The sequence below is a fragment of the Vicugna pacos genome, chromosome 19, assembly GCF_048564905.1.
Source record: "Vicugna pacos chromosome 19, VicPac4, whole genome shotgun sequence".
Lineage (NCBI taxonomy): Eukaryota > Metazoa > Chordata > Mammalia > Artiodactyla > Camelidae > Vicugna > Vicugna pacos.
Genome location: NC_133005.1, coordinates 25,091,269 through 25,103,440, shown reverse-complemented (window position 1 = coordinate 25,103,440; position 12,172 = coordinate 25,091,269). Strand labels below are relative to the sequence as shown.

General features: G+C 35.7%; 1 protein-coding gene across 1 annotated transcript in view; it reads right to left on the bottom strand.

The window, feature by feature from the left end:
- Positions 1 to 12,172, bottom strand: part of CBFA2T2 (CBFA2/RUNX1 partner transcriptional co-repressor 2) — a 127,728-nt gene that overhangs the window by 23,521 nt on the left and 92,035 nt on the right. Inside the window, exons 2-4 of the mRNA XM_031687917.2 lie at positions 11,927 to 12,070; positions 10,135 to 10,376; positions 2,225 to 2,314 (exon numbers count right to left, since the gene is read on the bottom strand). Coding sequence (XP_031543777.1) covers positions 2,225 to 2,314; positions 10,135 to 10,376; positions 11,927 to 12,070 — 476 coding nt within the window. The remainder of the gene's footprint in view (positions 1 to 2,224; positions 2,315 to 10,134; positions 10,377 to 11,926; positions 12,071 to 12,172) is intronic.

The window sequence follows — 12,172 nt, the reverse complement described above, 5'->3', positions numbered from 1 at the left end:
TATCATTGTAAGTCCTGGTTTCTCTCTTCTGAATCCTAACACATTTCTGATAGCACTACTCAACCTTGCCTTCATGTGCTCTACGAGAGTTGCCATGGAATTCTGGAAACAGTGATTATTCTGGGTTGGTTGGAACATGGGATTTTTAAAAAAGCAGTGGGAGTGATGGAAATTAAGACATCAAGCCTAAGACTAGACGACGATTTGAGGATACACTGAGAAACCATGGACAGAATGTATTTCTTATCGTGGTACTCTAGTTGAGAACATTTCCTTATTTTGTAAAAAGATAATTACGTACTGATTATTTTTCCTTCTCTTCAAACTCAGAAAATCTTTAATAGGACAAATAATACAAAAAACCTTAACACCTTTAAACTTAACTATAAGTCCTTCATTATTTAAAACATACCTTCTTCATATTAATTTTATTAAAAAAAAGAATATTCCCCCAAATTTAAAAATAATTTAGACTGAGTCCATTAGTAAGTCCTCATCCCAAGGGAAACAGATGAGCAAGTGAAAGGAGAGTTTAATACATGCAAGTAGTCATCCTTTCACCAACAGTTAATTTAGCAGGCACCATAATTAGTGACTGTTTTAAAGCAGAAATAAATTGACAAAAACCCAAATGTTAGCCAAAAAGCTGCCATAACAACCTACCTCATGCTGTTTTCTAAAATAACAAGAGTTAAGAATAGGGAATTTGATGATATAAAACACTTTTAAAGTCTGTTCTATAACCTCAATCTTGCAGCAACTGTAAAAACTTAAATTAAAAAAAATAGCATGTCAGATCTATACATTTGTGACATACGTACGCCCTTTGGTGAATTTTTAAAATGCTAATCATTTCTTATTAACAGAAATTTCCCAACTCTCTCTTTAATCTGGAATCCTGGGGGAAATAATTATCTATTGGATCTGACATACAGAAAAGAGACCAAGATAGAACACACAGTTGTTTCAAGGCTGGAAAAGGTTATCTCAGACTGCTCTGAAAGGCCAAGGATGAATGCCATCAGAACAGTGCCACAACACAGGCCAAACACCCAAGATCTATGCACTTTCCTGCATGTCTGCAATATTCTAACTTTAAAAGTTTTTAAAAACCAGAATCAGTACTTCAATAAGATGACCATCTTTTGTTTTGAACACCACACAAGCTTTATTTGCACAATCCATGTGAGCTATTTCTGAACACGTACCAACGAAGACAAGGCCTTTTCTCTCAGGCCTGTTACTGAAGTATAAATTAACACAAATTCAAGTCAAACTTACATACTGTTCACAAGTAATTTTAGCTCCTATTTTAGTATGATCATCACAGGGGAAAAAAAAAAACCTTTTTCCTGAGAAGAATGACCCATTTTTTGATGCTATTCCATTTTCTTAGGAAATGAAAAGTCAAGTAAAAGAAGGTAAAAGGGGCATATTTATTTGATCAGATATTTTAGGCTTGTAAATCAAGAGACGAAGTTGCAGATATTATGTGATACTCATAATAAAAGAGAGAAAGTTTTTTTTTTTTTTAAACAAGTCTACTACTAGTAAAAGAATGGAATTCATCTGTCCGGAGTGGATTGAGGATAACATTTAGCTTAACTGGGATTCAAAGTTAGTGTTCCTTATTACTAAATCAATCACAGGTGTTCATCTGTAAAAATGATTCCTCTCTCCAGGGCCTTTGCAAAACTATGTGGTAGGCTGGATTTGGGTCATAGGTTTCCAAACTATGCCTGGGCTAGAATATACTGTGTCTGACTCTAGTCTTTCATTAGCTTTGAGCTATTACAACTCTGCAAGTTATGGATAACCAATAGCAATGCAAAAAAAAAAACTTGTTATCTTTGGACAAGCACAAAATTACATTACAGATTCTTTACTCCCTGGCCACAATCAAAAGATTATGTCCAGTTACTTCCTCTGCTAAAGTCCAACTTCCATGACATGCACACACCTCCACCCTACTCTGTTCCCTCCTTACTGCTCCTTCTGTGTGTCACCAGCAGTCTCTGCATACAGACCACAACTCAAGGCTTTTGCAATTGTCATCTCATCAAGCATAAGGCTTATCCACAAACTGCACTCGTATTTCAAATAAAATAAAGATATGGAAATGTGGCGAGCTGCCCTGATTTAGATCACAGAACAAGGGTCAGTAACAGATCTTGGAGAAATGTTGAAAATAAATTACATTTAGTAGTTATCTCATAAATATTACCTTGAGGAATGGAATAACAAAAGGACGAAGAGGAAAGTTTGTAGCCTCTTGGAGCTTGCAGTGAAATTCTTCAATCGTTACTGTTGAATTCTGAAAAGATAAATAACATCATTCAACTTCTTAAACTGGACACTATCCTCCTAACATAAATCTGATAGTGCTGAACCCTTTGAAATTAAAAGGAAAAGGATAATTCCAAGAGTGCTACTGTGAACTCAGATCCCTCTCAAAGGTTAACCAAATTGTTTCCTTTATGAAAGAAATTCAGCCTCCTTGATTTTCTTCTCTATTACCCCAAATCTAATAAATTCCCCTCCACGCTCAGCAGTCTGGGCTGCAGAATGCGGCACTGCTTTCCTCTCATGAAGAGAGGCACTCAGATTCCCTGTAATGAGAGGGTCCATCACAAGTCAGCTCCAGTAGAGGTAACCAAGCTTGCAACGTTTCCAGTTGAAGAGATCCCAAATCAGTACAGGATATTAACTGAAAGACTCAACAACTCAGAGCCTCATTTCTTCAGAAGTTCATTTCTTCTACTGCCTACCTCCTAGAATCAGTTCCTCACATCTAAGTTGGAAGTGAAAAAAAAAAAAAAAAGGTCTCTTCTACCCTCAAATGGTTTGTTTGCAAATCAAGCACCTCCAAATGGGCAGACTTCTACTGGTAAGATTTTGGTATTACCAGGAAAAGTATTAGCACTTCCTCTGTATTTTTTCAAGTCTTCCTTTAAACTAGGTTTCTCCACTCCTCTACTAAGGAGAATACCAATACAAGTATTTTCGTCAAAGTTCACAAAATATTTTTATTTCAATTCCCTAAAACATAGTATAATAATAAGTTAAAAACAAAACTGAGCATAAATCTGAATTCCTGCTTACCTGAAAGAATGGCCAGTTCTAGAATTTTTTTAATAAAATCATCAAGTGTTCAAAGATGTAACATGTACCACACAAATTATTCATCAGCACAATATTGCTTCTTAACAGAAGAAATGTTTGAAAACATGTAAGTCCAACAGGAAACTGCATTAAAAATTTTAATACATCATACATCAGAACACTTAAGGGAAGGGGGGACAGATTTGTATGCATTAGTGAGGAAAGGTGTCTGTAATATACTAAGTGAAAAATCAGAAACAGCAGTGTATTTTTCAATAATCCATTCATGAAAATAACACATATTTATATAGTATTTTAAGTGTCTGGAAGGACAGTTACAATAGCAGTTACTTCTGGATGTGAAATAATGTTGGGTTGTTCCAAATATTTCATATTAACATTCAGTAAAAACTAAAATATTTCCCTTTAGGAAAAAAGGGTTTATCAAATTTAACCGTGTTAAATGAAAATTTTTGAACAGTTTACTTCATTTCATAACAAAGAAAATTCTTTTAAACCTTGAGTGCTTGTTTTAAATACATGACATGTATACAGTGCAACCAAATCTACTGACAATCAGGAATAAAAATTAAGTATAAGAGAATGATATTCCTTCCCTATTACAATGAATGCACTTAGGCCTCAAACAGTAAATACAAATAGATTAGATCTATAAGAAGACTATGAATGACTAATTTCTTCTGGATGGACAAAGAAGAGAAAAGATGACCTGTGTGGCACAGAGAAATAATGATTTAAGCCAGAGAAACCAACTCAGGGCTATATATACTACAGATGCACGGCAATCCTCTCTCTAAGAGGGAAGATAAACCACTGTTCTGTTATCCTTCCCTCTTGTTCAATTATTTAATAAAAAAGAGTATAGTTGTTTGTTTCCTAAGAACTCACAGTCTAGTGGGAAAACTGACAAGTAAGCTACTCATTACAGTATGATCGCAGTACATGTGTGCTGGACACCACTGGCATGCAGAGAAGACATGTTTGAATCAGACTTAGGGGGAAAAGGAAGGCTTAACAGAAGTGTCATCTGAAGAACTCAAAGTGCAGCCTTGAGAAAGATGCTTCTGAGGAAAAGAGAATGTGAGAATGCAAAATATTAAAGGAATCTGTTCTCTAGATCCCAGGGGCAACACCTATAGTGGTTTTAGAAGACAATGTGTATAGACAGGCCACCAAACTCAAAGTTTATTTTTTAAAATTTTGAGATAATCATAGGAAGTTGCAAAAATAGCACAGATAGGTTCCTCTGTATCCTGCACCAAGGTTCCCCCAATGTTTACATTTTGTATAACTATAGTGCAATATCAAAACTAGGAAACCTACATTGGTAAAATGTGTGTATAGTTCTATGCCTATTTTATGGCATGTGTACATCCATGTAATCATAATTGCAATCAAGATACAGAAGTGTAGAAACCTTATCTGCCTTTATCTTTCCCAGTTTATAATTGTCTTAAATATATACTGACAACCATTACAATGTTATAATTTTTGCTTCAACGACCAAATATAATTTAGAAAACTCAAGAAGCAAAGTCTATTGTATTTATCTATATTTTTACTCTTTCTATTTTTCTTCCATCTATCTTATTATTTCATGGTTCTTTCTTTTATCATTCCTTTCTGTTTCAAGAACTCCCTTTAGACATTCTTTCAGAGTATGTCTGCTGGGATAAATTCTCTTAGTTTTACTTCATCTGAGAATATTTTGATCCTTCTATACCCTTTATTCCAGAAGGGTATTTTTGATAGATATAAAATTCTGGGTTGACAATCTTTTCTCCCAGCACTTGAAAAATATGCCACTTCCTTCTGGCCTCCATGGATACTGATGAGAAATCTACTGTCACCAGAATTAACCCCTTAGGAGTAAGATGTTTCTTTTGCTGCTTTCAATATTTTTTGTCCTTTTGTGAGGGAGTGGGTCTTATTTGAGGTCTGCTCAGCTTTTATGAATCTGTAGGTTTGGGTCTTTTGCCAAATTCTGGAAATTTTCAGCCATCATTTTAGCCCCATACTCTTCTACTGTGACTTCGGTCTTCTGCTATAATCTTTCAAATCCCTGATGTTCCGTTCATGTTTTTCTCTCATTTTCTCTATGTTGTTAAGATTGGGTAGTTTTTTCTATCATTCTGCCTTCAAGTTCACTGATCCGTCCTCTGTCCTCTGTCCTCTCCAGTCTATTGCTGATTCTGTCACTGAGTTTTTAACTTCATTACTATATTTCTTCATCTGTGCTGATAACTGCTCACTGAAGCAGTTTTATGATGGCTCCTTCAAAACCCCTGTCACATAATTCAAACATCTGGGTCAGTTCAGTGATGTCTGTTAGTTACCTTTTCTCATTCCACTCAACATGGTCAGTTCTTGGTATGATAAGTGATGTTCCATCGTATCCTGGACATTTTGGGTTCTGTGTTAAGACTCCAGATCTTATCTATGTCTTCTGTTACTGAGGCATTCTCCACATGGTGCCATTGGGAAGAGAAGAACTTTGATTCTCAGCTAGGGTATGATACTAGGCTCCCCTATATCTGCTGATATAAAGAGGGAAGGAGGGGTTCATTACTGCTGGGGAGGGGTGAGAGCTCAGGCTTCCCACTAAGCCTCTGATGGGAGGAGGAAGGGTGCCCATTATTTCATTTTTTTTCTGAGGTATTTGGTTGCAATAGGGTGGTCTGTGTCTAAAAGTTTTCTGTTTTGCTTGATTGCTCCTTTCCTAGTCCTTCAGCTAAAAAGAGGCCTTTTTTGGGGGGGGGTGCTTATTAGTATTTCCAGGTTACTAATTTCTCTAGATCACAGTACAGGATATATGATGAAAGCACAAAACCAAGGGAGCTCACTGCTATGTACTTCCTTGTGTCTCAAGGTCACTAATCAACCTGCCCTTTTCTCTCCATTTTTGAGTCTTCTTATTTTTGTTTTATATATAACATCCATTGTTTTTTCCTGTATTTTTCAGGAAGAAAAGGAAGGCGTATACCTTGCTGTTACACCTCTGAATCAGACTTGATATTTAATGACTATATCATATTCCATTAAACCAATGTACTGTCATTTACTCAAGCTTTAAAGGACATTTAGCTGATTCAGTTTTTTTTTTTGGCATTATAAATAATGTTGAACTGATAGTCTTGGTGCACACTTTTTATTATTTTCATAGTATGAAATTTCAAGGAGAGATACTTAACCTCTTATACACCAAAAACACGAAATGCACACAGGTGAACTAAACTCCAGCTACCTAACTGTGTGGTCTTTTCTTTGCTAATGAAGCCTCTTCCACATGGAATGACTGTTTTAACTATTCCTTTCATAAATATAAGACCAAATAAGGTTATCATAAATAGGAAAATAAAACAATCTAAACAATCAACAAGATGAAAGGAGGGAGGAAGGGAGGAAGAGGAAGGAAGGGAAGGAAGGCGGAAAGAAGAGAAAGAGAACAGAGTGCTAAGATCAAACCTAATACACATAAGACAATCATTTTATCTATGAATAATGGCAGTTTTACTGATCCTTCTCCGATCCTTGTATTTCATTTACTAGGCTATAATGTTCAGGATCAAACTGAAAAGACATCCTTATCTGGTTCCTGATATAGAGGGTAAGCTTTTGAAATTTCACTATTAAGCATGAGGCTTGCTATAGATTTTGCATTTATAAATACAACTGTCATCAGATTAAGGAAGTTTCTGCTATAATTGGTTTGCTAAATCTTCATTTTTTTCCTGCACTGTCTCCAAATATATTTATAGTTTCAATATCAATTGCTATAGACTGTATGTTTTTGTTACTCCTCAAAATTCATATGTAAAAACCTCATTTCCAATATATTGATATTTGGAAGTAAGGCCTTTGGGAGGTACTAGGTCATGAGAGCAGAGAGCTTCCTTGCCTCTTCTGCCCTGTGAGGACACGCTGAGATGGCCATCTATGAACCAGGAAGTGAGTTCTCAACAGACACTGAATCTGCTGGCATCTTGATCCTGGACTTATCAGCCTTCAGAACTGTGAGAGCTTAATATTTGTTATTTATAAGCCACCCTGTTGGTATTCTGTTATATGAGTCTGAAAAGACTAAGATGCTGATCTTAATGAAAATCCCAGTATGTGGGAGTATACATTGGTATAACACTTGGGAAAACCATTTGCCCATGTACTAAATATACACACAGACACACATACACACACCAATGAAATCACAATTCCACTGTTCAGTGCAATGCTTGCACACATGTACTGTGTATAAAAGTGCTCAGAGCAACATTATTTGCAATGGCCCCAGTATAGAGAAGCATTCACAGCTAGTCTAGAAAAGCCTGCATACATGGTTGGGCCGTTGACTGGTGTCTAAAAAGTCAACTGACAATTTTCTGCACTGATTTAAACTTTCCCTAACTGGAAAGGTAAATGCACCAAGAGTCCATTAACAGATGAATAGATAAGCAAAATGGTGTGTGTGTGTGTGTGTAAATGAAATAGTATTCATCCTTAAAATGGCAGAAGTGTTCGAGGGAGGGGAAAAAAAGGTAGAAAATTGTGACACATGCTGCGACATGGATGAGCCTTGAGGACCTTGTGCTAAGTGAAATAAATCAGACACAAAAAGACACATGCTGTGTGATTCCACTAACATGAAGTACCTAGAGCATTCAAGTAGAACGGTGGTTGACAGAAGCTGGGGAAAGGTAGCAACGGGGAATCATTGTTCAATGCAGAGTTTCAGTTTTGCAAGATGAAGAGTTCTAGAGATGGATGGTAGTGATAGTTGCACAATAATGAATACACTTAATACCACTGAATTGTACATTTAAAAATGGTTAAGATGGTAAGTTTTATGCTATATGTATTTTACCACCTCCTCATGATCTCACAATTTTAAAAATTTGGGGGAAAAAAAAGAAAGAAATGTTAACATAAGCATAGCCATTTAAAAGGGACAACTGGCTAACATCTATATATACTTTCACAGCTAGAAAAAGACTTTTTTTTGAAATGTGTTTCTGCCACTTTTTTTTTTTTTAACTCTTGAGATGAAGCAGATTCTACTTAAAGTAATTTGCTGCTGGAACTGGCATAACATTCTGATGTCTACTTTGTTTCCAATTATGTTCCAACTCATTGTGATATTTAAAGCCAATTTTATTAGTCTAGATCCAGTAAAAGTTTTCCACAGTAGTCTAAAATTTGACCAGTAAACAGTTCCCCACCCCTTCCCAAAATAAAAACGAAAAACTTTCCCTAACAGATGAAGGTGCTGTTTTTGCAAACTCATTTATGCTAAACACTGATTTTCCTTCTAGGAGTTGGGAATTTCAGGAGGTACTAGGCAAAGAGTGTTTATGTGACCAGACCCCAGTAAAAATCTTGGGCACTGAGTCTCCAACATGGTTCCCTGGGCAGAAACATCACACATATGTTGCTATATTTTCACTGCGGGGGAAAGAGTGCACTCTGCGTGATCATTCATAGAGGGGAAAGAGCATAAGGAAGCCTACACGTGGATTCTTCCAGATCCTAACTTTGTCTCTCTCCTTTCTGATCTAGCTGTGTATCTTTATTACACCTCTCTATTAAATCTTAGCTGTAAGCACAACTATAGTGCCAAGTCCTGAGAATTGTAGCAATCTCAAAAAATGGCAGTGGTGTTGGGGTTCCCTGATTCTGCCTCAAAATGCAAACAACTCAAATGACCATCAAAAAGTATAAATTGTGGTATATTCTTATAATAAAATATTACAGAGCAATTAAAATAAACCACCTATAGCTATATAAAACAACAGGGACAGAATCTTAAATGATGAAGAAGTCACTTATTGCATCTTGTCTTGTATGAAAGTGGCTTCTTCCACACAATACTAAGTAATCTTTTAAAACAGCAGTTAGTAAACTTTTTAGTCTCAGGATCCTTCTAATTTATGTAGGTTACATCTGGTGATAATCACTAGCTCAGAAATTAAAGCTGAGAATTTAAAAAATATTTATTACTAGTCAATTTCAAAATAACTATATTTTCCCCTAAAATATAGTAAGGAGAATGGCAGTGTTTGTACAGTTTTGCAAATCTCTTTGATATCTAGCTAAATAAAAAGCAGCTGGGTTCTCCTATCTGCTTCTGCATTGCAACATCCTATGTTATGTAGCCTCTAGAAAATTCCACTGTATACTCACGAGAAAATAAGACTGAAAAGGCAAGTAACATCTTAGTATTATTATGGAAAGAATTCTGACCTCCTGGACTTCCTGAAAGGGCCTTGGGGAACCCCAGGGTCCCTCATTATACTTTGAGAACTGCAAGGTGAAAGTTTAGTGCTGTGATTCATCTTTATCACATACGCTAGGAGCACAGTATGCTTTTAGTTTAGGTAATGTTTCAGGAATTCAATTTACAAACATTAAAAACTGATAGCTCCCATATACTGAGAGTCAAACCCTACCCAGGTGTCAATGTCAGAAAATCACTCTCATACTATGGGTTTACCACAATTAATATAGAAAGAAAAATTATGTGTACCTTGAAAATCCTAAAGAAATTATATTTGCATGAGAAGCTAAAGAATGTAATCCCTTTGATACTATTTATTCAGATGACAAAACTTGTAATTTTATAAATTATTATTTCGAAAATTAAACCATTTCTCTTTTCTCTCTGGTTTGGAAACAATGCACCAGGCACTGAATATATTAAGTAACAAAACCTTGCATTAACTTACTTGCACCTCTGTGGGCTTTTTGAAACTCAGTTTTAAGACAAGGATGCTTACTGGAATTAAATCAATACCATGAGAATCAATAAGGTAAACATTATAGATTTTGTTTCTTTGATAAACATTATTCACAAGTGAAATCCATGATTCTACAGTAGTATGCAAATTAAACTAATCTACACTGTAGAATTTGCCACATTTCTACAAGTTTGGGAATGAGAAGGAGTATGTACAACTTCTTTGCTGGCTTCAGTTCTGAGCCACATACTCAAGCAGCTTTCAATAGTGATACTGTACTTACCACCAGTGCTAGAACAAGAGTCCGCACCTTCTCCCCAATCTCAGGTGAGATGTCATTGCCAAACTGCTGCAGAGTGGTGAGGAAGCGTTTCAACTTGCTGAGCTGCCGAGCACCGCAAGTGGCTGGCAATTGTTGATTTGTTAGTGCAGATGATGTGGAAGAGGCAGGACCATTGCTGAATCTCTGTGGTGGTGATGGGGCACCGTTCAAGGTAGGAGGAGAATGGTTGATGCCATTGCTTACTGAAAGAAAGACTCGGTTTAAGTGCAAAACACAAGGATCTTTGTTAATTTTTTCTTGTCTGCACTCTACTTCATTTATTCATTTAAATTTTGTAAAGCACATGTTAAAGGAGTATATGACACTGTTTCAATTCTCAACAAGACTGCTACATAGTGAGACAGACTGACAGGTAAAAAATGGTATAACATAATAACACAGAAGTGTTAAAAAAAAAGAAGAGTATGAGTGCTAAAAGAGCACAGAGAAGGGACAACTAACTCTACAGATGCCAAGGGCAGGGGCAAGTAGTTTTAAGACTTCCTGCAATGAGTACTCCATGAGATAAGTCTGGGAGAGTAAGTATTTCCATGCCCATCTTTTATGTAACAGCTCCTTCTCAACCTCAAGTTACCAAAGAAGCTAAGTGTTAATTAGAATATAGCATGTGAACAAGATAATCTGAAAGCAGAGAGTTCTATTAATGTGAGAAATGCTTTTTAGGCTATAGGTTTAAGAATCTATTCCTGCTATGAGATACGTATCTCTTCGATCATTCAGAATATTCATGTCCATCAAAATCAGTTTCTCCCTGCCTTGACAGTGCCATATTCTTGGTCATTCAATAAAGCATTTTCAAGGTATTATATGGGACACTTCCATCCTGTATTTCTCCTCAAATTATAATATATGTGATTAATTACAGTTTCCCTATTTTCCCATTGTTCTAAACACTCATTTCTTGTAGTTTTAATTTGGAACACAACTCTAGGGCTATGTTCTTATAGGTATTAAGTAAAAATCCCTTTCTTCGCTGAACAATGAAATAAAATTACCTAGTGCCTAAGTGTTAATAGATTTTTGCTTAATCATACTCAGGCTTAAAAATTTAAGTAAAACTGGGTCTAAAAACGTATCACCTGTACTAAGAAGCATTCTTTGACAGACTCTGCTTCTCCTAGTAGATTTAATAACTTTTCTCTGTGCTGCCTATGTACATGCTCCCATTATTTCACTTACCAAATTATACTTATTTCTTTCTATATTTGCACTGCCTTGAAAGACTGTCTATTTCTTGATAAACACTTACACATCTGTGTATACCATAGATTAAGCTTTTATGAACTCTGCCACAAACAAAAATTTTAAAAACTTAGCTGGCAAAGTTTTAAAAACTTTTAAAAACTTTTTTTTCAAACTTTTAAAGATTTTTTCAAATTCAGTAGTAGTTCAATAATTTTATGAAACTTACTTTTTGACTCCTATAAATCAATATAATAATTTAAAATTATTTTGGAGCCAAAGAAATTAAAATAGCTGCTTGCAAGCCAAAGCATATGAAAACAAAATATTTAGACTAAATTTCCAAATATCTAAATTAGCTAAGTACTACTCTCAGAGGGAAAAAGCAACTTATAAAAGGAAAGAACTAGATATGTGTGTGTATGTATATAAATATCTATCTTAATAGCTATTTTGAAAATGTTGAGTAATATATGTAGAAGGCTTAATGGCATTCACTTAGATCCAAAGTCACTCTGAACCACAAGCCCAAGTAATTAAGAGGACTTACATGCTGTAGGAGTGAATGACACTGGCCTGGGTCCTCCAGGATTTATTGGTGGGAGAGGTGGCATGGTGGGAGGTGAGGATCTTGACTGTATCTTCACTTCCACAGGCGACCCAGGCATTGCTGGAACCCTTTTCTCAGGACCAACTGTAGAGAATGGAAGGAATGGGAATCAGAATTTTCTATAAGATAATAAAAAGTGACAACAATTTGAAATACCAATATATTTTCCTAGAGGATTGAGAAGTT